At 38.0% G+C, this 26,557-nt stretch overlaps 6 protein-coding genes across 6 annotated transcripts; 1 reads left to right on the top strand and 5 right to left on the bottom strand.

The window, feature by feature from the left end:
* Nucleotides 1-44: 44 nt before the first annotated feature.
* On the bottom strand, nt 45-2,543 carry LOC125201595 (peptide-N4-(N-acetyl-beta-glucosaminyl)asparagine amidase A-like). Its single transcript, XM_048099772.1, has 2 exons — nt 1,004-2,543; nt 45-543 (listed from the first exon to the last, which is right to left on the bottom strand). The coding sequence occupies exons 1-2, from the start codon at nt 2,440-2,442 to the stop codon at nt 189-191; spliced, it is 1,794 nt and encodes a 597-aa protein (XP_047955729.1). The 5' UTR covers nt 2,443-2,543; the 3' UTR covers nt 45-188.
* A 6,108-nt stretch (nt 2,544-8,651) lies between these two features.
* LOC125201713 (multiprotein-bridging factor 1b-like) lies at nt 8,652-10,952 on the top strand. The gene is made up of 4 exons (XM_048099940.1): nt 8,652-8,865; nt 9,864-9,947; nt 10,478-10,560; nt 10,665-10,952. The coding sequence occupies exons 1-4, from the start codon at nt 8,733-8,735 to the stop codon at nt 10,782-10,784; spliced, it is 420 nt and encodes a 139-aa protein (XP_047955897.1). The 5' UTR covers nt 8,652-8,732; the 3' UTR covers nt 10,785-10,952.
* Nucleotides 10,953-11,462: 510 nt separating this feature from the next.
* LOC125201632 (tubby-like F-box protein 7) lies at nt 11,463-14,858 on the bottom strand. Its single transcript, XM_048099824.1, has 4 exons — nt 14,355-14,858; nt 13,059-13,146; nt 12,610-12,739; nt 11,463-12,316 (listed from the first exon to the last, which is right to left on the bottom strand). The coding sequence occupies exons 1-4, from the start codon at nt 14,781-14,783 to the stop codon at nt 11,737-11,739; spliced, it is 1,227 nt and encodes a 408-aa protein (XP_047955781.1). The 5' UTR covers nt 14,784-14,858; the 3' UTR covers nt 11,463-11,736.
* A 2,133-nt stretch (nt 14,859-16,991) lies between these two features.
* LOC125201696 (protein DOG1-like 4) lies at nt 16,992-18,632 on the bottom strand. The gene is made up of 2 exons (XM_048099913.1): nt 18,156-18,632; nt 16,992-17,337 (listed from the first exon to the last, which is right to left on the bottom strand). The coding sequence occupies exons 1-2, from the start codon at nt 18,606-18,608 to the stop codon at nt 17,098-17,100; spliced, it is 693 nt and encodes a 230-aa protein (XP_047955870.1). The 5' UTR covers nt 18,609-18,632; the 3' UTR covers nt 16,992-17,097.
* A 675-nt stretch (nt 18,633-19,307) lies between these two features.
* On the bottom strand, nt 19,308-21,110 carry LOC125201677 (protein DOG1-like 3). Its single transcript, XM_048099893.1, has 2 exons — nt 20,608-21,110; nt 19,308-19,817 (listed from the first exon to the last, which is right to left on the bottom strand). Exons 1-2 carry the CDS (start codon nt 21,055-21,057, stop codon nt 19,551-19,553), a joined length of 717 nt encoding a protein of 238 aa, XP_047955850.1. The 5' UTR covers nt 21,058-21,110; the 3' UTR covers nt 19,308-19,550.
* Nucleotides 21,111-25,337: 4,227 nt separating this feature from the next.
* On the bottom strand, nt 25,338-25,899 carry LOC125201741. Its single transcript, XM_048099983.1, has 2 exons — nt 25,712-25,899; nt 25,338-25,629 (listed from the first exon to the last, which is right to left on the bottom strand). Exons 1-2 carry the CDS (start codon nt 25,788-25,790, stop codon nt 25,502-25,504), a joined length of 207 nt encoding a protein of 68 aa, XP_047955940.1. The 5' UTR covers nt 25,791-25,899; the 3' UTR covers nt 25,338-25,501.
* Between the last annotated feature and the right edge of the window lie 658 nt (nt 25,900-26,557).

Below are 26,557 nucleotides of genomic sequence, written 5' to 3'. Positions count from 1 at the left end.
TATAAAATTCAATAATAATAAAAAAAAAAAGATTCACTTTAATCTGACGGATCAATTAATACTTTCTCATCTTTTATTCATCCAAAATGGATTACTAATTTATTCAACAAACCAAATATCTTAATTACACTTACAAGCCTAAAAGAAATCACTAATTTTCACCTCAATTTCCGTAATGAAAAAAATCATCAAAATCCAATAAGCCCTTTCTTCACACGAAAGTTCCTCCTCGAAGAATATGGCCACAATCGATCTTTTATACAAGCATGGCTGACTTCATCATGAAGAATAGTGTAGTTGAAGCTGCTCACATTCCTAAAATAGCACCATTTATCACTAGAGTAGCCATATTCTTGCTGATTTCTCCCAACTCCACTCACCACCAAGTTCCCCCTCACCACCGTCGACCCCTCCGCCCTCTGCACGTTTCTCACCCTGCTCGTCCCCACCCCGCTCCTCCGCACCCCCTCCTCGAACCCCAGAGTGACGTTCGCTACAGAGGCGTAGCTTCCATCATCGTTGTCAACATAGTCTGTGGCGTACCTGAAATATATTGGATCGAATTAGGTTATTGAGCTTTGATTAATTAAAATTGAACTTTAATTAATTAAATCAAAGTATAGTAGGACGTAATCATGAATTTTGATCAAATTTTAATATATCACACAACTTTGAAAATCAGTTGTATTAATTATGAATTTTAACATTATTCACAATTTTCCCACGAAGTCATAACATAATAACTTAGCCAAGTTATCAATTTGAAAAATGTGAGTCACATTAACAACATTTATAAATAGGCCACCAGAATATTTTTCAAGAAAAATTGAGAAAATGTTAAAAAAAACTCTTAGTTTTAATGCCAATTATGAAAGTTGTCAACTCTAGCAATTTATTGACTTCAATTATTAAACATGCGATATTAATTATGAATCTAGATTTGTATCCGTGTCAATAATTTCCGCCAAAAATAATTAGACAATAACTGTAATTATCAACATACCAAATGCTAAACCTCCTTTCCGCGTTTGCAGAAGACGACGGAGACGAGGCGAGGCGGTGATCACTATCAACGCTCGTGTTGAATGTGATCACCTGCTCAACAACTTGCCTATTCCCATCATTCCCCATCGTCATCGAGCTCGTGTACCCCAGCTCTCGGAGCGAGGTCGTGACGACCTCGCCTCGGGATGAGCTCACCACGCCGCTCGAGACGATCGAGCGGCTGGCATTGGTGACAAACACGCCGTCCAATCCCGTGAAGTTGGAGAAAACGGAGAGAGAGAGTTCCGATGCTCTGTGCTCTAGAATCTTCCCCTGTGTTTTCTCACTTTTCTCATCTAACCACAGATGCAAATTCGCATCGATGTACCAAACATTTAACGCATTCGTCACGCTGAATTCGAGATCGTGAGGTTTGTTATCTAGCAATTCGCCTAAGAAAGGTGTGAGATCGACGTCGTAGGTGGGGAGATCGAAGGAGCCGATGGCGGAGATCGGCCGCCAGAGGAGGGGATTCACTCCGCCGGTGTAGATCACGGTGAACGGGAACACGGCGCCGACGATTTCGCCGTCCAATTTCACTACGATTTCTCGGAAAGGACCGTTTCCGGCCAGATCGGTGAGGTTATTGGCTGACAGGTACTCATTTGGGGGATTTCCGTACCAGAATTCATCGTTTTCGTGAAACGAGACGTAAATCTCCAACACTGCTCTGTATGTGTTCAACGGAATTCTGAATTGCTTCGATTCTGCTTGTTTCGAATTCTCGATTTCAAACCACAATCCGTCGTTTGATTGCGGATTTTTCGAGATCGGAAGGATTAGATCTGCGGCGGTGGAGGCGGTTTTTTCCTCAGTGGCGTAGAAATGGAGGGAGATGTTGACGTGGTAGACGCCGGTGTAGGTGGAATCGACGAGATTCCCCAAATAAACAGCTAGGGTTTGGTTTGTGGAGAGAAGAGAGGAGTACCTCGTGACGTCCTTCTTCACCGTCCAGATAATGCCGGCGGCGGATGGCTCGGCAGTGCAGCTGCGGAGGATTTCGGCGCCGCCGATCCAGATGCCGAAGATGCGGTCGAATTGCCTGCCCTTGCACGTCGCCGTCCACTCGAGGACGATTTTGGCGGAGGTTGGGGAGGGGCAGTGCGGCGGCGGCGTGTAGGCGGCGAGGACCGGCGGCTGGCCGTAGGTGAAGGCGAAATCGTGCTGGAGGAGGAGGTAGGAGCACGGCGCGGTGGCGGGGAGCTGGATTGGTTTGGTGACTTCGAAGTAGGTTGTTGGAGGAGCGTCGCCGCCGGTGGATGATAATGTGGAGTTGAAATTGAAGTGTGGTGTGAATAGAGTTGTTGTGCGGCGGAGGTTGGCGGCGGCGGAGAGCGGCGGAGGGTGGAGATGGAGGAGAATTAGAGTGAGGAGGAGAGAGGGGATTGTTGCCGCCATTGATGAAGTGGTGGTGGGTTTGTTTGAAGCTGGTTTTGTTGAAGGAGAAACAACGGGTTTTTGCAGTTATTTAATGATGCTATTTATCTTGAATATTTTATTTTTTAGGAGTATTTTTATTTTCCATTGTGTTTGGCGTTACTCCTTCACATATATATTTTTTATTTTTCATGACATTATTTTATTGTGTTTGGCGCTCAATATTCTCAAGTTAGTTGTCCAATCAGATTCTTGTTGTGTGACTTACAATTAATTATATGGATAATTGTTATTGTTTAGAGGTAGATTGTGCAACAGTATGAATAAATTGATAATAATGGTCCATGATTGTACAATACTTATAAAGTCAGATCTCATTCATTTATAATAAGGTCCCCATAAACCACATCCCATCCCCCCCCCCCAACACTATAATAACTGAGTCATGCAATAATTACAATAATTCATGGCCCAAATCAAACACCAAATTATCTACTCCAACTTAATTTTATTTCTCCATTTTTTAAAATTATAATCCAATTTAAAGATTTCATTTTATTGTCTGTATTTTTGACTAAGAGGAATGATCGATTGATAACTCATCATTTAATTGCTAACTATAACTAATTTAAGACTATATGATTTTAGAAAGTTTGTTGTTTACAATTTGCTACGTGTAATTTTCGGTTTTACTCTATTAATTAAATCGAAAAAGATAAACAAAACTACCAAATTAGGGTTTTGGATTAAAATGTCAATATAGTGTTTCAAAAATATCAGCATAATGCTTTGAGAAAGTCAACACAATGCTTTGAGAATGTTAACGCATTGCTTATATTGACATTCTACGTGTATTATATTGACATATATTTATACTCCCTCCGTCCGCCATTAGGAGTCTTATTCATGGGCGACACGGATTTTAATAAATGTTAAGAAAAGTGGGTGAGAAAAAGTTAGTGAAATAGGGGTCTCACTTGTATATAATCCCCCCGTCCATGAAAAATAGAGCACTTTCATTTTTTGCCCTCGTTTTGAAAAAATGATTGTAATAAATAGTTAAACTGGAGAGAAAGTAAAGTACGAGAGAGAATAATGTAGAGAAGTCTTTTGTCTATATTAGTTGTAAATGAAATGTGAGTGGAATGAGTTAGTGGAAGGTGAGACCCTATCACTATTTATGGTAAAAGTGAACCAGTGTTCCTATTCGCGGACGGACTAAAATGGAAAAACGAGACTCCTATTCGCGGACAGAGAGTATACTATGTTGACATTTGTGTTGTACGGAAAAATTAAAAATTTTCGAATTTTTTTTCAAATTTTGATTTCGGAACATATGCAAGTGAGATCTCGTTAAACTCCTTGTGAAATTATCTTTAATTCGATATATGTTGTGCGAAAAAATATTTTAAATTGACAAAGTTATATGCGTCTTTAAAATTATGGGATATTTTTCAAAAGTTAGTTACAACTAATTTGTTGTAAATTGACCTTAATACCCTTATTGACGTTTTTTGTTGATTGTATTGACATTTCGGGATTGATGATCTAGGCCCTTCATTTGAATATCATGTAATTAACATTTAAGTATTGAGTTAACAATATAACACTCCTATTAAAAACTAAATAGATATCAAACTCAAATAATAATAAAAATATTTAATTAAAAACATAAAATTACGTTAAATAAAAATCTTTAAAATTGTGTTCAATTCATCAGCCTCGCCAGATCCCAACCACTTTGTAGAAATCTGTGTAGCTTATATGCTCAAGTCAACTCAATCTGATATATGGGTGTTTAATCCTGTACGTAGATCTTATTCTTTAAGATCAAAAGATTGTGGACCATTGGATCAGCTCATTGCTGATTTAGAGTTAGTTGATATATTAGCTTGTAAAATTTAATTAAGGCTCATATATCTCTGTTGTAATTCCCAAAATCAGAAACGAGTTGTGTTCTTCAATTCTTGAGTGATCAATAAAGTTTTCTCTTGATTCTCTCATATTGTGTGTTCTTCGATTCCAATAGTTAACAAATTGGCGCCGTCTGTGGGAAGCGAGCAATCGGAGTAGATTGTGTTTTGTTTTGGAATCGAATTCACAGAGAAGGATGGCGGCGAGGCTTGAAGCAGAGAAGTTCACCGGGAAAAATGACTTCGGTCTATGGCGGATGAAGATGCGCGCGATGCTCATTCAACAAGGGTTATCGGCGGCGCTTGAGACGGAGAAGGAGACGCCCGCGGTGGATCTTGATGAGAAATCGGTGGCGAAGCGAGTTGAAATTGCTGCGAAAGCACACAATGTGGTAGTGCTATGCCTTGGTGATAAGGTGCTCAGGGAGGTCGCGAAAGAAACTACGGCGGCTGGAATCCTCAAGAAATTAGAGAATCTGTACTTAACCAAGTCCCTCGCAAATCGGTTGTTCATGAAGCAACGACTGTATTCTTACAAGTTCTTGGAGGATAAAGGGGTTCTTGAGCAACTGGAGGACTTCAATAAGGCAATCGATGATCTTGAAAACATCGATGTAACGATAGGTGATGAAGACAAGACAATACTTCTCCTCAATGCTCTGCCAAGATCCTACGATCAGCTTCGAGATGCAATTATGTATGGGAGAGAAGGAACTATCACTCTCTTGGAGGTGCAATCTGCACTAAGGGCCAAGAAGTTGCAGAATTCTGGCTCAAGAAATGGTGATCCTACTTCTGAGAGTTTGAACATAAAGGGTTTCAAGGGCAAGAAACCTTTTAAGAAGAAATTTGATGCTCCTAAGTCGTCTGGGAATGAGCAGAAGGAGAGTAGGGTGTGTTTTTGGTGTAAAAAACCAGGGCATTTGAAGAAGGATTGCTTCGGGTGGAAGAAGAAGCAGGCTACATCTGGAAATCAACACACAAATACTTCTGATTGTGTGGAAACCATTGATGATGCAGAGGCGTTGAACGTGATGGAAGCAATTGATGGGGCTTCTTAGATCATGGACAGTGGGTGTAGCTTTCACATCTGCCCCAACTCAGATTGGTTTGAGGAGCTAGCTGATAGTTCTGGTACAGTGATTTTGGGAAACAATCAAAAATGTAATATCAGAGGAATTGGATCCATTAGATTGAGAATGCAAGATCAATCTGTAAAGGTTCTCAATGATGTCAGGTATATCCCCGAAGTGAAAAGAAACCTGATATCTTTGGGGTTATTGGAGTCAAAAGGATGTAGTTTCTTCTCCTCTGGTGGAAGAATGCTGGTGAAAAGAGGGGAAAGTGTTGTTATGACAGCTGAGAGAAGGGGGAGTCTTTACTATCTCTATGCGTCAGTGATTAAGGTTCAGAAGGAGGAGATGAATCTGGTAAAATCAGAAAGCTTGATGTTGTGGCATGGAAGACTTGGCCATCCGGCAATGGGAAGTGTTAAAGAACTGGTGAAGAAGCAGGTTATTTCAGCCAGTGATACAGAGGAATTGCAGCCATATCAGGATTGCATTCGAGGGAAGGGTAAGAAACTTCCATACCCCACTGGTAAACACAATTCTTCCTCTCCTTTAGATTATGTACATAGTGATCTATGGGGGCCAGCTTCTGTGAGTACTATAGGAGGAGGTAGATATTACATGTCTCTTATTGATGATTTTTCAAGGAAGATTTGGATATATGTGCTGAAATCCAAATCAGAAGCCTTTGGTAAATTTAAGGAATGGTGTAGTGAGGTTGAGTTGGAGAAGGGCTGTAAGGTGAAGTGCCTAAGAACTGATAATGGACTTGAGTATTTGTCCAAAGAGTTTGATGATTTCTGTAAACAGAAGGGAATGAAAAGGCATAAGACAGTTCCATTAAATCCTCAACAGAATGGGGTAGCAGAGAGGGCTAATAGGACCATAGTTGAGAGAGTCAGGTGCATGCTCTTCTCTTCAAGTCTGGGGAAGAAATTTTGGGGAGAAGCTGCCTCTACTGCGGTGTACTTGTTGAATAAATGTCCTTCATCCAGCATCAATGGGGATACACCATATTATAGATGGTTTGGGAAACATTCAAGTTACAGTGATCTAAAGATTTTTGGTTGTAAGGCCTTTGCCCATGTGAAGCAAGGGAAGTTAGACCCTAGAGCATTGATGTGTGTGATGTTGGGGTATCAAAAGGGGGTCAAAGGATACAGATTATGGTGTATTGAACCTGGGAATCACAAGATTATTGTAAGCAGAGATGTGATTTTCTTAGAGAATGATATGCCATATTTGAATAAGGGAATTACTTCTGATGGAGTAAGGATAGTTGCAGCAGAAGGTAATGATTTTGAGGCGGAGCCTGCAGATAAGGGAGATCATACCCAAGATGAAATTAGCCGTGAAGATGAATCTGCAACATAACAGATAGGCAGCAATGAAGCTAGTGTATCTGATGGGGGACCTGTGCAGCAAGATAGTGAGATTGGAGATCTGAGAAATTACATGCTGGCCAGAGACAGAGTTAGGAGAACATCAGAAATCCCAGCTAGGTTCTCTGACTCTGAAATGCTCTTCTATGCGTTTACTGCTGCAGAGGAAGTAGAGCTTGAGGAACCACTAACATACACAGAAGCCATGGGAGGCAATGAAAGGGATAAATGGTTGAGAGCAATGAATGATGAAATAGATTCATTACTGAAAAATAAAACATGGAGTCTGGTGGATAAAGTGGAAGGAAGGAAGTTGGTCAGTTGTAAGTGGATTTTCAAAAGGAAACTTGAAGCAGACGGCTCAATCAGATACAAGGCCAGGTTGGTTGCCAGAGGTTTCAGCCAAGAATATGGGATCGACTATAATGAGGTCTTTTCACCCGTTGTAAAACATAGCTCCATCAGAGTACTCATGTCTGTTGTGGCAAACAGAAATTGGGAATTGGAACAACTAGATGTCATAACGGCATTTCTGAATGGAGACTTAGAAGAGACCATCTACATGGTGCAGCCTGAGGGGTTTGCTAAGCCTGGAGAGGAAATGAAGGTTCGCAAGCTCAATAAGAGTATTTATGGGTTGAAACAGGCCAGTAGACAATGGCACAAGAAGTTCAACAATCACATGTTGAAATGTGGTTTCACAAGGTCAAAATATGACTCCTGTGTGTACTTCAAGAAGAGAGGTGGAGTTGTTGTGGCATACTTGCTTTTGTATGTAGATGATATGTTAGTTGCAGGAGCTAACATGAAAGAGGTGCAACTGGTGAAAGATGACTTGAACTCAGGATTTGATATGAAGGATCTTGGTCCTGCAAAGAGAATACTTGGCATGAGTATAGTCAGAGACAGAAAGGCTGGGGGCATTTGGCTTTGCCTAGAGAGAAAGTAGAGCTTTGTAGGAGGCTGATATTCCTGCGGAATAAAGGTTAGAATTGCTTGAGCAAGGTGGAGATTTGTAGCTTATATGCTCAAGTCAACTCAATCTTTTATATGGGTGTTTAATCCTGTACGTAGATCTTATTCTTTAAGATCAAAAGATTGTGGACCATTGGATCATCAGCTCATTGATGATTTAGAGTTAGTTGATATATTAGCTTGTAAAATTCAATTAGGGCTCATATATCTCTGTTGTAATTCCCAAAATCAGAAACGAGTTGTGTTCTTCAATTCTTGAGTGATCAATAAAGTTCTCTTGATTCTCTCATATTGTGTGTTCTTCGATTCCAATAGTTAACAATCTGAATTTGGGATTTATTTTATACTTAATAGGTCGAAAATTTTAAATTAAGAATATGAAATGAAAAGAAGAAATGAAAATAAAATAAGATGGTAGTAGAGTAAATTCTAGTACTACATTACTACATACTTTTATTAAAATTCACATCTTCACAATTTTGTAAGCCTATTTTTTAAATGAAACAGAGTAAATTTATTAAAATAGTTTTCTTCAACGTCAACACTAATTTTATATGCCACATGGAATTTGCAACTCGTGAGTATAAAAATTCAAATTTATATTTTGAATTCGATCTTATCAACCAAAAAACTTCAGCGGAATATTGAAGTATGATTTTAAAAAGTTTTTTCTTTTCAAATAATGTTATCTAGAATTTTATTCCCCTCTCACGGAAAACCGAAAATGATATTTTTATTCTCCAGAAAAAGAAGATAATAAACAAAAAGATATTCTCCTATCCCCTGTTTGGCAAAACACGAAATGCCGCACGCATGTGGGCTCACCAAAACACCGTTTCCAAACAGATCCTCGCGAAGCATTTCTGCCATATATATAAACCCTTCCTTAGTCTCATAGAGCTGAAAGATCCCAAAAATTCTCCTCTATCTTCTACCTTCATCGATTAGCAGAACTTCCGAATTGAAAAAAAATGTCAGGATTCACACAGGATTGGGAGCCGGTAGTCATCCGCAAGAAGGCGCCGACCTCCGCTGCTCGCAAGGACGAGAAAGCCGTCAACGCCGCCCGCCGCGCCGGAGCTGAGATCGAGACCGTTAGAAAGGGTGAGTGTTGTTTCTCTGTGTGCGTAGCTATTTTGTTTTTATGTGAACGTGAATCAGTGTTTTTGAATTTGTGTGATATTCGTTGGAGGTTTAATTCGGTAGAGATTTTAATTTAGGGTTATGACTTTGAAGATTGAGAATAGTGACCGATTTTATCTGCTTTTGTTGGTTTGATTGTTCATCGTTTAGTGTCGAATTCATCATTTCCAGCTGGATTATGATTTATGCGGATTGATTGTTCATTGTATCTTTCTGGATTAGTGGTGAAATCTTGTGATTGGATTAGTGTTTGAATTTGTATAATACGTTCCTTCGTTGGAGGTTTTATTTGATAGAGATCTCTATTTGGGGTTATAACTTCGAAGATTTAGAATATTGACCAATTTCATCTACTTCTGGTGGTGTATTTTTCATTTTCTAGAGTTGAATTCATCTTTTTTAGTTGTATTTTGATTTATGTGTTTTAATATTGCCTAAATTTGTTGTATCTCTCAAATATTGTTTGTGGTTTATTTCTGGATGATTAATCATCGTTATGGATTAGTGGTGAAATCTGGTGATTTGATCAGTGTTTTGAATTTGTACAGTATGCGCCTGTGTTGGATGTTTTATTCAGTAGAGATGTTTATCTAGGGTTTTAACTTCAAAGATAGAGAGTAGTGACTAATTTCATCTACTTTTGGTGGTTTGATTGTTCATCGTTTATTGCCAACATTCCCAGCTGTATTATGATTCATGTGTTTTGTTATTGCCTAAAATTGTTGCATCTTTAACGAGTTTATGAGACTGATGGCACTTTGTAGCGTTTTTTTTGGGATGATTATTCATCTTTATGGATTAGTGGTTAAATCTCGTGATATGTCTACGCTTTTGTTTCATTTCTGGTGCCATGGAATTAAGTTTTATGTGACATTTTTGGTTTTGCTAACAATATACATAGCCTAGTCATTGAAATGCTGATGCTTGATTGTTGTAAATATAATTGTGTTATGCTGCAGCAACTGCCGGGTCGAACAGAGCTGCTTCCAGTAGTACCTCGTTGAATACCAGGAAGCTTGATGAAGATACAGAAAATCTTGCTCGTGAGTTGAATTTTGTTTTAATTTGTTTTTCTCTGGTTTTGAAGTACTATATTGATAAGTTCTACACTCAAATTTGAGATAAGATTTTTATATTAGTTGAAAACAATCTGTTCCTGCTGTCATGTTTTTTTGTGTTACTTTAGTTGGAATTATTGAGATCAAAGCATCATGCACTAATAGATTCATCTTAGATACGGACTCTTCTTATATTACTACTAATCTAATGAAGCCAGAATGATGATAACTATCTCTCAACAACTGCACCATTGAAATGCTGATGCTTGATTGTTGTAAATATAATTGCCAAAGTCGTGCTTCTACAGCTGCTTGTTTTGCTCTTGTGTTTAAAGTACATAGTTGGAAAAACGATGAGGGCTTCATGTACCTGCCCAACATTCTTTTATATGAATATGTCCCGACTATTTTGCAGTCGATGTTGTACTGGATGTATATCTCTGGTTTATGTAGTACAACAATCATTTCTTTGTTATTGTGTATCAACTAACAAGAAACTCTGATTGTTATCACAGATGAAAAGGTTCCGACTGAATTAAAGAAGGCAATCATGCAGGCTCGAATGGATAAGAAACTCACACAAGCTCAACTTGCTCAGGTTTGATTACTATATCTGTGTTTGATGTGTTCATACAGTTCCAGATTGCGATCAATCATTTTCCATTCTCTGGTACATAATCGAATGGACTTCACGTGATGCAGATTATAAACGAGAAACCCCAGATCATACAGGAATACGAATCTGGAAAAGCAATTCCCAATCAGCAGATCATATCCAAACTGGAGAGGGCTCTTGGTGCGAAACTGCGCGGAAAGAAATAATACAACGGGGTGTAAATTATCCTCTATCATCTTTCTATTCGAGTGTTTCGAACGCATATCAAGATACTAAAGAATAGGTTTGCCTGTCCTTCTGAAACATGCTTAGTTCTAAATGAGGCATCCTTAGATCTGATACTCTAATTGCTTATGAAAACTTGATTATCTCAATTATCTTGAAAAATATGTGGTGGTTTTGTGTTATTAATAAACAGCTTGTGTTTTTATTGCTTCGGAAATGGTATATTGTGTGTGAGGTCGTTATCGTGTCTACACGGTAAGGTCAAACCCAAATACGATTCGAAAGATAACCCTTGACACGGACATGACACAAATGTGATTAATTTGTGTTGGCACAACCCGGTGGAAACATGACAATAAAAAATGAATTTCACACAACGTAACAATCATATAAAGTCTAGACTTTTGTTCGTTCATCGATAAGATTCTTATTTCACATTTACCACAAATGGTAATAGTAAATAAGCCTCAATCCACTCTTCCTTAATATTTTTAAAACACGTGTAGTGGAACTGAGAGTAAGTTTCTTCTCTAAGTTGTTACAAAACAATATTTTTTTTGTTTGTAGGCTCTGCTTTTATGGAAGTTTAATTTAATCTTGTGTAATTGAAACATTCTACTATAGAGGACTACAAATATTTTGTAAATAAAGTTGAAACATTAAAAAAAATCAAAATAATGGAATACCTTCATTTACAATTTACGTATATTTTTTTTCACCAGACCCTCAGATACAAAAGAAAACTGCCGGTGAAAAAAGCAAAAACGATCCATCAATTTGTTCAGACCAGCAAAAACAATTTATTTACTAAAATTTACTTCAAACTCATTTAACAGCAGCCTTAAATACTTATTAGATCATGAAATAGAGGCATGGCTGCATGAGCAAGAAGCCGAACCTCGACACCGTTGTAGAACCCGACAGCCTCTTCCTTCACTCGCACGCCAGTTTCGTCCCAAAACTGGACAGGCAGATGGCGAACGCTTGGAAGGCCGAGAGAGGCTGCCTGTAGTCCATCGTGAAGGTGTCGTCACTCACCTTTCCAAACTGGAGCACCACTGTCTCCGCATCACCCTTTCCGTCAGGCTTGCTCTGGTCTACGGTCGCAACCATTTGGAAGTTCTTGACCGACGCGACAGTCACCCGGCCGTGAAAATTCAAGCACCAGCATTCCAAGTGGTCGTGCCACCGCGGAGCTTTGTTTTTCAAGACTGTGAACCCGGGAGCGGGTGATGCATCTTGCTTCTCTGTTTTCAATCCGTGTTCGTGTCCGTCGTTCGAGGTTTCCTCAGAGGACGGGCATGTGATTTTGCAGGACATCCTCCTCGGACCCCGAGATTTCAACAGATTAAACTTGTATGACACAGTCCCAATTTTAAAGTTACCAGATGGGACTTGGGGGCTTATCTGCTTGCTTCCGATACGGCGCCCAGCCTTGGTGCTCGATGACTTTGCACCACTGTGGGGCGTTTGGCTATCGTAGATCTTGAAATTAGTACCAAGGAAATCTGATCTGCCATATCAGATGAAAACATTGGTTATAAAAAACATTGATCTGCGACACCAGCAATTAAGTTGAATCTTTCTCATACTCAGCAATTTTTATTAATGAAATAAAGCTGCAAATCATCGAACAAAATGGAAATCGGTTCGTTCTAATGGATCAGTGCGTTTGAATAAATATCAATTGCTTTAAAGGGACGAAAGCAGCCAGTAAGCATCATTTAGATGGCTTACCAAAAGCAACGATAAAAAAAAAAAACAGGACATCATTGACTTTCAAATAGCATGTGTATAAATTATTACCTCAATTTTCCAACGTAGGATTTACTTCCCGGAGATAGATCACTTGCATCCAATGATATGATGTACTCAGTGCGTCCACCACTTCGGTATCTTCGTGCAGCTAGGAGAAACTTGCCATTGTCCGTAAACGCTGTAAAAACCCATCACGTATCAGCAATAGAAGTTTCCATTCACTTAGTACCAGAATCAATAGGATAATGTAAAAAAGGACCATGATTTGTAATTATAAAACCTATATATACATAGCGAAGTCCAGTATTTTACTAAATCAATGATGGATGAGGAGATTTGATGTGATAAACAGATGCATCTATGTCCAGTTTAGTTGTATCGCGAATTTGGTAATGGTTAAAATGATTAAGAAGCTTAGTCATCCATGACAGAGTAAGGTAACATACACAGATTAAGAAGCAAATATAATTGAAAATTGAGTGTAAAAGCATACTCACATGGGGAGAGAGCAAGATACAGGTAAAATGTGGCATTCTTCTTGTCACGTTTTATAAGGCACTGGTTCGGTGAGTCTTTTGGCCCTGCCTGCAGTATACAAAATGAACATAATATTCAGGGATTTATCGGTATATAGTACCGGATAGAAGTAGGATCTGATATACAGGTTCAAGTCTGTTAAATCACACATTCCATTCCTCACCAAACTCATAAACAAACAATCACAGATTTCTAAGAACATAAAAACAATCCATTATCATCCACCATATTCATTTCCTGTTATCAATGACAGACTAACATATCAAATTGACCAAATTTTATCAAAACAGCATTGTGACGCAATACCGATTTGTTAATATACCAATATTATCAATATACTTCAGACAATTTAATTGACCAAATTTTATCCAACAGAAAAATGAACTCCTAAAACAAGCTGAAATCCTTCATCGAAACATCATTGTGACGCAATACCAATTTGTTAAATCAATCCTGCACACAATATCGGGATCGAAACCTATCTAAATCAGGTAACCGATTGTGAGAGCTTAATTGCCCAAATTTTATTCAACGGAAACAATGAACCCCTAAAACATGCTGAAATCCTTCGTCAAATCATCATTATGACTCAATAACGATTAGTTAATCAATCCTACATTGATAGAAACCTAACTAACTCAGGCTAACCAATTCCGAGAGTTCAATTGCCCAAATTTTATTCAACGTAAACCATGAACTCCTATAACATGCTGAAATTAATCCTTCATCGAATATCATTATGACTGGATACATATTTGTTAAATCAATCCTGTACTCAACATTGTGAACGAAACCTAACTAACTCAGGCTAACCGATTCCGAGAGTTTAATTGCCAAAATTTTATTCAATGGAAACCGTGAATTCCTAAAACATGCTGAAATCCTTCATCGAATCATCATTATGACTCAATACCGATTTGTTAAATCAATCCTGCATTCAACATTGAGATCGAAACCTAACTAACTTAGGCTAATCGATTCCGAGAGTTTAATTGCCCAAATTTTATTTAGCGGAAACAATGAACTCCAAAAACATGCCGAAATGAGTGAATTTCTTCACCGAATAATCAATATGACTCAATACTGATCTGTTAAATCTATCCTGTATTCAACATAGGGATCGACACCTAAATCACTATAGCTAACCAATTCCGATACGCAATTAGACGATCGCCAAAACAATTCGAAAATCACGCGATTAAACCAAAAAATACACAATTCGAATTCCAAAAATTCACCAAAAATCAGAGGCGAACCTTTTTGAGCGAAGGCGGAAACGTGATTATCCCAGGATGATCAACGGAAGCCTTCTCCGCAGCCTCCTTGGCCGCCTCCCTCCATTTCCTGCAGACGCAGGCGCACGCGACGACGTTTTGGCGCTGCGGCGACTGCTCCTCCATCGCCTCCACTCGCTGCATTATTTCCCCGAGAAGCTCCGGCAGCATCCCCGCCCATCGATCCGACTCATCCGAATCGACGGCGATCCTCTGCTGCTGCTTCTGCCTCCCCCGCAGCCCCCTCTCGCTGTCACTCCACACACCATTGCCATCGCCGCTGTTTGAAATCCTGCTTCCCTCTCTGCCGAGATCGATTTCGTCCTGGAGATCGCGGTGCTTGGATTGCTTGCGCGATTTGGTGACTGAGCGGATGAATCTTCGCGGGAGAAAAGATCGTTTGGACGACATCTCGTTACCGCAGAGAGAGAGAGGGAGAATGAGTGCTAGAGAGAGAGAGAGGGGGACATGGGGGATCTCTAGAGAGATAATAAAGCTTTACTATTATTGGAGACGACATATATCGAAATGGAGTTCGTGGGTGATAGGCTCACATGTCTGTTATGGACGACTGCGTCACAGACCAATGGTGCACCTATTTTTGGTTTATTTGGATTAATAAATCTTAGGGCTTGTTTGGTAGCTATGTCATGTTTCGACTAGACATGATACCATTATGATAGTAATCATAGTTTCAATTAGTTAATTTACATATATTGGGTGTTTGGTAGATTAAGATAATTGTGAGTTATCTTATTGTAGTGTTTGGTACAATAAGTCACAAGTAAGGATTAAAATTATAATTGTCAAAATTATCCTCATTAGTTTAAGTTAATTACTAAACTATCATCATTTTGCCCTAATAATTCCTATAAAATCGTTTTGTTTAAAATTAACATCTTTTCAAGCTAAACTCCTTACAAAAATTAGCATCTTTATATCAAAAAACTTATATTTATTTTGGTATTCTATTTGTGTGAGCATTAATAATTTTGGACAAATTTTATGAATAATCAATTATTATTTTGGACAAATTCTATATGAAAATATTTTATCAAGTACCAAATTTTATATGTTCAATTTTTTGAAGTTTAAAGCGTTATGTTTAAAACAAAAGTAATTGCCTTCAAGTATTACGTAATTATAAATATAATATAATATAATATAATGTAAATAAAGTAATATAATGAGAATATAATATGATTTAATGTAAAGTAATATAACAAGAACACAAAGTAATATAATGAGAATATTATAATATAATATAATGTAAATAAAATAACAAAGTAATATAATTAGAACAACAAATTGACATCAACAATATTCTTAATATGATTTAATAGGAAAATGACGTCCTTCAATACAACAACTAAGTAAAATTGATGGGTTAGAAATCTTGATGGGTAAAATTGTATTTTGCTAACTTAACTAGGCTTCCATGATAAATAACATAGGATTTTGGGTAGTTACAAATATGACTAAAACATAAGATTTTCAGTGGGCTTTGTGCGGGCCGGAAATAAAACACGGGTTACTATGTTTGGTAACATAACTACCAAACACACAAATAAATCCAGATTAATCTCTTATCTAGGCGAAACATAGCTACCAAACGGCCCCTTAATATATAAGGGGAAAGGTTTAATTACAAATTCCCTAAGAAAAGGTTTTAATACATAGTATCAAATTACAATTATAGCATGATTTTTAAAGTGATCCAAATATATTAATCGCCTATTAATTTCTTGTTGTGTGCTTCTAGAACCACTTTGTTTCTAGAGAGTGAGAGGCCGTTGGTGGTCGCGGCTTATGCTTCTCTTTCTAGGACTGCGTTTATCGGATGTGTGCGGTCGACCGCCGCATCAATTTAAATTAAAAAAAAAATTAAAATTAGAGGCCCTTCTCTCTCCATGACCGGGCCGCTTCCAATGCAAAAGCCAACCGACTGGTCTCCGTGCTATTTCATTTTTCATTTCATCCACCAATGAGATTGTGTCAAATACACAATCTTACATTTTTAAATTAATTTATCTTTAATATATCATATTAAAAAATTATATCAAAAATTCATAATTTTTCTTATTTTTCCTTTCGAATTCTAGTTCAATTGTTTTGTATGATCTCAATTTTAAATGACAGTTAAGTATATCTCAATTGCATTGATTTTGTTATTTACAGTCTCAATTTTAAATGACCTACTATTTACAGTAATTTTTTTGTGATCTGTAACCTCAATTTTGTAGATCTATTTTGTAAATTATTAGGATACGGTCAAACTTGGAGAAATATATACTCCATATGCAAAGTATTTATTGAAAACTAAGTAAATTAAAAATCATTAAAATCGAAGTCGTATAAGACGATCCGAAACTTTATACTATTTGAATTTTTCTTGCGATTCAAGAGTCAAATTATAAGTGGCAAAATGTAACACGTGTCGACATGCATGCTACCAACATAAATTCCGTAACTAACCACAATCAATACATAATAAATTACATAAACCGAGGCACAACTATAGAAAATCTATATACAATTGTAAAATTAATATCAATACTTTCTTAATTTAAGATTAGAAAATTTAACAAAATTTCATTCAAAATCAATTAAAATAAGACGTGACAAAAAAACTGGTTAATTAGAAAAAGTGGCGGGGAAAATAACCAACAACCGCATACGGTTGAATCGGTGGCCGCCCGCCTTATTCCATAGTTAATTTTCCGATCTATTTATGGGAGGCAGTGGCGCGGCGGCGATCTTGTTGAATGCCCCAAGCGCGGATCCCGAACTGGAGATCCGCGGCTGCGACCAAGAACTCGGCCGCCTGCTGCAGCGTCAGCAGCTCGACCAAGTTCTTGATCGTCTTCAGCCGCAGCTCGTCTGCCTTCTCCAGAATCACCGATAGTTTCTCCATCTTCACATCCACGCCGGCGTACATGATTCCGACTATATCAGTTGCCTCGTCCTGGATAGGAAAATTGATAGAAAAATCATAAATTTTATTTGATCCTGGATAGAAAATTGACGAAAAAACCACAAAATTTAGTTAAATTCTGGTCTGGTTCGACAACCAACCAATCATGTACTTTGGATTCGATTGCAATTATCCTACCTTTAAAGATCAAAAGAATTTATGAAATTTAGGTTTGTTTGCAATAATGTAATATATATAGACGATAATTTTAACTCATTGGCAATGATCACGTCCCAAAATTTTATTTAGCTAGAAAAATTCTGAAGTTAGAATTCGTCTACAATTATCTTGCAGCAAAAGCAAAATAATCTAACAAGTGCAATATATATAGACAACAATTTTAAATTCAACTAGAAATATCATCATGAAGTTTGGATTTAGTTACAATTATCTTATTACGAAAGATATTCCGCTAAAAAATAGTTTGCTACTCCCTCCGTCCCCCGTTACTTGACACAGTTTGCCATTTTGGTCCGTCACCCATTACTTGACACACTTCACTTTTTCTATTTTTGGCAGTGGACCCCATATTCCACTGACACTTTAAAACTAATTCCACTAACTCATTCTTACTCACATTTATTATAAAATTAATACTTTAAAAAGTAGGACCCACGTCTCACCAACTTTTTCAACACCCTTTCCATTACATTTCTTAAAACCCGTGCCGGATCAAACCGTGTCAAGTAGTGGGGGACGAAGGGAGTACAATTTACCAAAAATAAATGTGTAATGTATCAGAATTTGATCAATTTTTATGATTTTTTCAACAATTCAACAATGAAACGAAGATTGATTTTGACAATAACCTGCCAGTCGCAGAGCTGGTCGGTGATGTCGTTCTCGAGCTGCACGGTCTCGATCTGCAGCTCGCTGACGCGTCGGAACTGACCAGGCGACAAGTCCCCGAGGTCGCCAGTGTGGTGACCTCGGAGAATGTCCACAACATGTGACTCAAACAAGATGCTAGACTCCGTGTAGACAAGGTGGAACGCGGTGGTGGGCCGCCACCCACCGATCCAGTGGAGGGACCGCTCGAGGGTGGTGGTCCACGGCGCCGCGAAGAAGGCCAGCACGTCACCGCGGGCGGCCGCGGCCTTGGATCGGTAGTACTCCGCGTAGTGGGCCACGGCCCTCCCGACCAGCTGGCGGAGCAGGGCGCGCTGCTCCTCGGTGGCCGGGGGGACCGGGGCCCCGCGGAGCTGCTGCACGAGGCCGCGGAGCTCGTCGAACCACGACTCGTAGAAGCGCTGGAAGGACATTGTGGGTGAGTGAGTGTGTGTTTTTGGAGGGGGGTTTTAATAGGGAGAGGGCACGTTGCATGAGAATGGGCTGTGGAGCGGTGCCGCGTGGTGTGAGAAAACTGTTTGAGGTTTATTTCTTTGACACCTAAGCTTTGCCTCCTCCGACCCTTCCATCAATTCAAAGGTTGACCCCAAAACCACCTTCTTCTCTCTCTCTCTCAATCTACCATCTTCATTAATTGTAATTAGTACTCACTCTGTCCCGTAATAGGAGTCATATTTGGTGTCAGTATGAGTTTTTAAAAAGAGTAAAAAATAGTAGATTGAAAAATTAGTGGAATATGAAGTCCACTTTTTTATAGTACTATTAGTTTTATATCCTTCCGTCTCGCAATTAGAGTCCAATTTAGTCATGACACGGGTTTTAAGAAATATAAGGAAAAGTGAGTTGAATAATTTAGTGGAATATGCATCTCACTTATATATAATAGTTTTATAATAACATGTGAGTAGAATAACTTGGTAAAATGTGAGGTCTACTTACTATTTATGGTAAAAGTAATATGACTCTTATTGTGGGACGGAGTAAAATGGCAAAACAAGACTTTTATTGTGGGACGGAGGATTAATAGAATATGAGTGAAATGAGTTAGTGGAACGTGAGACCGGCTTACCATTTATGGTAAAAGTGAAATATAACTCTAATTGAGGATGGACTGAAATGATAAGTATGACTTTTATTATAGGACGGAAGGAGTATTAATCATGAGTGGAAAATGAAACTCTTCTGAATCATCTCGTCAGAGAGAGAAACTTACCCTATATTCGCAGAGACTAATTTTATTGGATGGCAGAGATGCATAAAAAACTCGACCTACCTTTAGTGCATCTTGCTTTATTCCTTAACTAGTAGGAGAAAGCACATAAACTTTATATACATGGACATGGGGAGAAAGTCGTTCATGTGGATGTTTGTTCCTCCCTTCTGGAACCCCAGCAATGCATTGAGATGTGGAGCTGCTTCGCGGCGATCAGGAGATCGACGGCCTGCACCGGGCTGAGGATTCTCATCACCTCCTTAAGCGTCTCCATCCTCAGCTTATCCGCCTCGCATATAACCTCCGCCATCGCTGCCTCGTGCGCTGCCATTGCCGCCTCCACCTCTCCGCTCCACTCCCCCACACTTCGCTTCGCCATCGTTGCCAGCGGCTCATCTGCAATTTCCTCCTGCAAAAAAATACACATTGTTTATGTGTTACGTGTGCGTTTGGATGTTTAGTGCATACGTTCGCCTCGACTAATTAGGGTTCAACGTTCTCCGATTCGAATTTATTAATCACAATTATGATTTGATTGATTATAAGTTTTCATTACCAGTATAACGCGATAATGTCTGATGCTAAAGGTCTCAAATACAAGTCAGTGTTAATTAAATTAAATAAAATAATGCACATGAGTCAGGGCAAAAGCATGAAGGACAAAATGTGAGCAGAGTTATTCTTAAATTAGCTTGAACTTTGACCTTATGATGACTTTTCAGTCCCAATTTACGGAAATGATAGACACTTTCCATTTTCGTTCGTCGCATAAAAATCGTTCTTAACTTCTTTCTCTTTAATAATGTGGACCTTATTCTCCATTTACATATTTCAATAAGTCAATGTGTCTACTTTTAGCGATGCAATTCGATTAGCCGGAAATTTTGTCTCGGGCTATTAATTAAGGTGGTTTTAGGTTTCCTAGATAAAATAATACCAAAATATAATATAGGATTGAGTTGTGAGTGAGATTATTTTAGTCATAGGGGATAGCTATGACCAATTATCTCATGATTATCCATTTAGGATTGAGTTATCTCATGAACCATACACACTACATATTTAATCACGGGATACGATCTTGCAAACCGAACACCCCTAAGTGAATAACGAAAATGAAATGTCAGCATAACGTCAAAATCCGAGCTATGTGTGATTTAATAATTAACCCAAAATTGACATTAATATATAATGTGTGCCTGTAAAGAAGCAATCCTTGTAGAAAACTGGTCCTCCTCCTTGACAGTCTTGCACTGCAGATCGTTGATCATTTCGAGCTGCCTCGCCGAGAGCTCGGCGAGGTTGCCCCGCCTCTCGCCGCGGAGGAACCCGTCGAGCTCGGACCCGCAGACGCAGTAGATGAGCCGGATGAAGAGCGAGGGCCGGCACCCTCCGACCCACATGAAGGCGGTCTCGAAGGCGGAGCACCATGGTGGGGACAGGAGGCACGGCGCGTCCTGCCTCGCCATGGCGGCCCGCCTTTCCGAGTACTCCTTGAAATGCTTGATGCACTTGTCCCTTAGGTGCTCCAGCTCCTCCTGGCTCGTGGCGGTCGGGTCGGCCGCCACGAGCTCGTCGAGGTCCTGCTGTTGCTGCGCCATCCAGTTGCGGAAGGCGCAGCAGAAGTTGGAGTGGTTGGAGGAGGCCATGGGGGAAAGAGGTGGGGTGAGGAGTTGAGGTTGATCATGGTTGGATTTTATAGTTTGCGTGCATGTGATGTAGTAGGGCTGCAGAGGTTGGATGGGTTATTTTGTTTGATGTTTTGTGCATGTGAGAAGAGGCCAAAAATGGTTGGAAATTGGAGAGGATTCGTGTACTACGTCATAGGTATTCAACTACTCCATGTCTCATAAGTACTCCCTCCGTTCCACAATAATAGAGGTATTTCATTTTTTGCATTCGTTTTAAAAAAATGATATAAAATAGTTAAAGTGGAGAAAGAGTGAAGTAAGAGAGAGAATAATGTAGAGAATGATCTTATCTACAATATTCTCTCTCATTTTACTTTTTCTCCACTTTAACTATTTATAATTATTTTTTCAACATGAGTGCGCAAAATGAAATGTCTCTATTACTATGGAATGGAGCGAATATGATTTATGTGTAACTTATCAAAAATGGAATATATGAGTGAAATGTAATGATTTTATAATATAATGTGAGTAGATTAATGAACTACTAAAGTTAAGTTTCGCCTATCGAAAACTATTAAGACTTATTTAAATATCTAAAATGATAAAATAAGACTTCTGAGTGTCGGGCCTATTTCTATGCATTGATTGCCAAATATGACATCTTCAAGAGAGAAAGGTATATTTCTCATCTTCTAAAAATAACAACTATACATTACTTATAAACTCCGAGAGAAGAAGGTAAATTTTGAAAAAGTAAAATAAAATAAGTATTAACTTTATATCTTTTATCTAGAAAAGAGGTATACATCTTTTCAAAATTGAAGAATATATAATATCTTCTTAAATACATTTTTCATTGAAATATAAAGTTTTATTAAAAATAATAAGAATGTCAGTTTTTTTCGGTCATCCCTTCTGAGTAAATCCTAACAATGGATTGTTAACTAGCTAGCCTAGTATTTTCAATATGTCGTGAGTGGGACTTTGAAAATGAAATATGTAAGAAATTCGAGTAAATTAATTAAGCTAGATTCGAAAAGTGGTTCGATAAATGAAGGATCAGAAACAATCAAGGCATTCACCAATTTCAATAATTTACATAAATATGTGTATCAACAATTGATTTTTTTTATTAAAGAATGATATCCAATTAGTAATTTTGATGGGGCCAGTTCCGAATCCACTAGATTTGCCAGTATAAGTTGCTGCAGAAGCTGGTTCGGAATTTGGAGTACTCAAAATGTCAGACGCTACATACTGGAGCAGCGTGCTAACCATGGTCCAAAACTCAATTTCGCAGCACTAACCAAAAATAGTTGCAAGAGTAAACGGAAAATCATTACGGATCTCGAATTATTGGTTAATTGTTGAATAAGGCTTAGAACCAGTAGTTCATTATCTAATACTAGAATTTTCCGTTCTAATACTCTATTTGTAAGGGTTCCAACGCAAGGTTCGTCCACAAGGGTTGAGTCAGGCTTAAGATCAAGCTGAAAGGCGTAATCAGTGTACAATAGGTGAATATACATATACGGTCATTGCTAGTCCCAAGGATGGAATAGGCTAGATTAGTCAAAGATGTTTATCGATTCAACAATGTAAAATAAGAAAGGGTAAAGAGCAGAGAAAATGCCTGAAGGCAGTGTTCGAGCACCAAATGCTATAACAATGAAGAAACTCATGCCATACTTCCAGGAAAAGCCCAAATTTGACATAAGTGGGCAGATAGAGAATAACTAGGGATGTGAGATAACACTCTATAAAAAGCTTGGTAAAATAGCCCCATAACTTCGGGAAATGGCCGCCTCCTCATAAAGGGGTTCGCGATAACTAGATACAATCGATACTTTACTAAAAACCACAAGTCTTTACAACGTTGTAAAACCACGTATTAGGGTTGCTGACTAACACCTACCCAGTGTTGGAGGCCAAGGAAGTTTTAAGAAACAAGAAAAAAGCCAAATTTAGTACTAGCATATATACATTTAGTATGATGTTAATATTATCCAGAGTCTGAATTTGAAAGTTCTAGTACTAAAATATATTTTAATAATTTAATATAATATTCCTTCAGCATTATTTCATAATTATTCAACCGATTTTCGCAACTAGCATAAATGACAAACGGTTCATTTTTCTTCGAGACTGATGCTAACTAGTAACTTGTACTCTACACATCCAGAAAATTTTAATTTATTGGTTTCAATTTTGTCACACAACTTGAATTTGTGGAACAAATAACATTTTCCACCTAATTAGGAAATACAGATCAATCTACACTATTCCATCGTTGTACTATCTACAATATCATAAGCGTTGCAATATAAAGTAATCACTTTGACTAGACACAGATTATTAGAAATACGAAAAAAATGGACAAAAAATTAAACGAATATGAATGTTATTTTTATAATAGAATGAGAGTGGAATGATACAATTGAATGCCGAGTCCACTTACTAAAAATAGAAAAATTGTAATAACACTTTTAAATGCGGGCATCAATTTCTAGTAAAATAGGACTTAATTTAATGGACGGAGAAAGTATATAATTTAGTCAAGATGTATAAAACTGATAGATCCATAGTTCTTAAAATGTGTGTGTGTGTTTCAGCACAGCCTTCTACAGCATATTCACCCATAGTTGCGAGAGTATGAGAGAGACAGCAAGCAGATATCTTCACCATCACTTCACTTAGTGGTCCAAACCTAACGGTTAATCTTCAACCATGCTGATGATTTAATTCAATAGAATAAATCATGTATCAACCTTATAAACAATATTGCTTCCAGAAATAATAGATATAGGTTATTTTATCTAATAGGCATGTAAAACTATATACATTTCGAAAATTCAAGTAGCTTCTGCCGGTTAGTACCTACATTCCCTTTCCATCTGTCTACACGACTCGCACATAGCACGCTAAATAAACTGCGTTCAAGGTTCCAGAAAGAAGAATCCGTGCAAGTCTCTCTCAGGTGTTCCCTCCCAGTATGCCGGTAACCAGAAAACAGTAGTACATTATTTTGGAAGTGATAGGAAGGTGATGACATCTACAACAAGAGTACAACATTGGCCTTCACCGAATTCCATCCACAACTAGCAGTAGATACGACTATAGTATAGCATATTAAAGCTAGTCCAAATATGTAGGAAAGGTGTGGTTTCTTGTGAATATTCATGACTTGGTGCAGATAGTCATATGATTAGAAGCTCAATCGAGAATTCATTCCTAGTGTTTAGCAGGGAGTTTCAGCCCTTGGAACGATCTTAAACAAAGAAAGCGAAACTGCAGATACTGAACTAAACTATCCTATGAAATCAAGGTTATAGAGTAGCTTGCTAATCCATCTACAATACCTTCTATATGCATTTTCTAGTATAAGTAGTTATGCTTTTGTACGCCTAATAAACTCTTCCTTTCCTGTTGCTGGAAATGCTTAAAATCATCAATAAACCTCCACTACTGGTTAAAGATTACCATCAATGAGAAAACTCAAGTTTTTTGTATCCTTCAAAAGGGATTTAGGATGCCAAAATCTCTTAAATTTGTTTTCAATCTATTTATTCAACCATCATCTTCAACTCAGCTGTACAACGATAAATGATTACCCCCTAAGTGATCAAGCCCTTCAATCTACTGCTGAATTACCGTAAGAAGCAGAGCAATTGAAGAACTAGGAGCTGTCTATTCATTCCTATAACACTCATCAATACATCGCAACATATACAAGCAAACCAATAGAGAAGATAATCATTCAAAACAGAAATCCACTCAACATGATAACCTAGTAGCATTACACTCAACACACCATTAGTCACATATATGTAGGCTGTAGCAGAAACTTCAAATTCAAAAAGTAGTTGCAATTTCAGTGTAGTTAGACCATGTTATATGTAATGCTCTTGAAATCATGCCAGAAGTCATCTTAGTCATAGACCGATAAAATGGAGTGGCATTGAAGCTTATACTCCAATCGCAAGCCAATCTTCTACGATATGACTGGAGCCACTAACTCAATCCAAATTAAATGTCGGATAAAAGCTTAAATCATCAGAATTAACCAAACTATCGATGATATGTGCGCATCAAAACGAATAGATGCAGGGATGGAGTCTGAGTCGACTTCCTCACTTACAATACACTGCTGCCCCAAATCAGTAGAATGTGAACCAGCAATTTCTTTCGTTACATTTTTTTATACAAATTCCTTAACTACAAAACTATTTAATAGTAAAAGTTTCCAATTTACTTCACAGACGATATGGCATAACTCAAAAAATCAAAACTCAGAATCATTAGAATCGATATAATTACGCAATACGCACAGAAACAGCAGCAAAATCCTCACATATAGTTTCATCAATCCAAGTGCACAATTTCTCAGCTACTAAATCGCCACAGAATCAAATCTAATAAATTTCAGCTTATTAAAAAACGAAACAAAACTGAATCAATCTCATTCACCAGCCTTCTGTACCACAGCCGGCGAATTTTCCGGAGACGATTCACTCATTTGCTGCTCCTTCTGAATCATCGATTTCTTCTCGTATTCTTTCCACTTGTTAATCACGGCAGTGCAAACAACTTACAGAAAAAAAAAAGTAGCTATTTCAAAACTACGGAAACTGTACGAATGAATTGATGAGTGAGTAGATAAAGTATGTACCTCCGGCGCCGACGAAGTAGAGGAGTCGAGTGAGCTTCGGCGCTACTTCTTCGCCCGGCGGTAATGGTATTGGTTTCATCTCTCTCTCTGGCGCGGAGAATTTGTGATCGGAAATTGGGGTTTCGCGGTTGGGGAAAAATCTCTTAAACCCAGATCCCAAATTAATTTCACTTAATTATTTTGTCAACTATTTTAATTCTTTTTTACAATAAACTGATTAATCACTACTTTCTTAGACTATATACCAAAACTAAGCCACAATTAAATTAGAAATGAGTAATAATTTAATAAGTACAAAATTCATCTTGGTAGCAAGGGATACAATATTTTATGCTGAACAAGGTAATACTGTAGTAGTAGTAGTACATATCGAAAGAGAATTTTGGCAAGTATCGGAGAACGGATCCTCAGCTGTGCCAATTCATATCGAAAGAGAATTGTGGTAAGTATTAGATAGGGCTGGGTAAATATATCGAAAAAACGGTATATCGATCGTATCGTGAGTGGAAAAAGGTGTGTGGAATTTGGGGCCTATTACCAATTATGGAATATTTCAATCGGAAATCCTAAAGTGGAACACCTAAAAATAGTAAATCGGGATTCCTAAAATGGGACGGAGGGAGTAATATTTAGGATGGGTACTTGTGCCAAAATAAATAAACGACAAGACACTTTATTCAATGACTTATATCCTGAAAGTATCATAAATTTATATAAAAATATAAAATAAAGAAAAATGGAAAAAGAATGAAATTTTAACAAAAAGGAAAGAGAAATAAATAAAATGAAAAACACATACCTGCATTTTATTTGTTGAATGCTGCGTTTAATGCACAGCAGCAGAGG

This window comes from Salvia hispanica, chromosome 1, assembly GCF_023119035.1.
Source record: "Salvia hispanica cultivar TCC Black 2014 chromosome 1, UniMelb_Shisp_WGS_1.0, whole genome shotgun sequence".
In the NCBI taxonomy this organism is placed as follows: domain Eukaryota; kingdom Viridiplantae; phylum Streptophyta; class Magnoliopsida; order Lamiales; family Lamiaceae; genus Salvia; species Salvia hispanica.
Note: the sequence above shows the minus strand (reverse complement) of the source record. Positions and strands in the feature narration are given on the sequence as shown.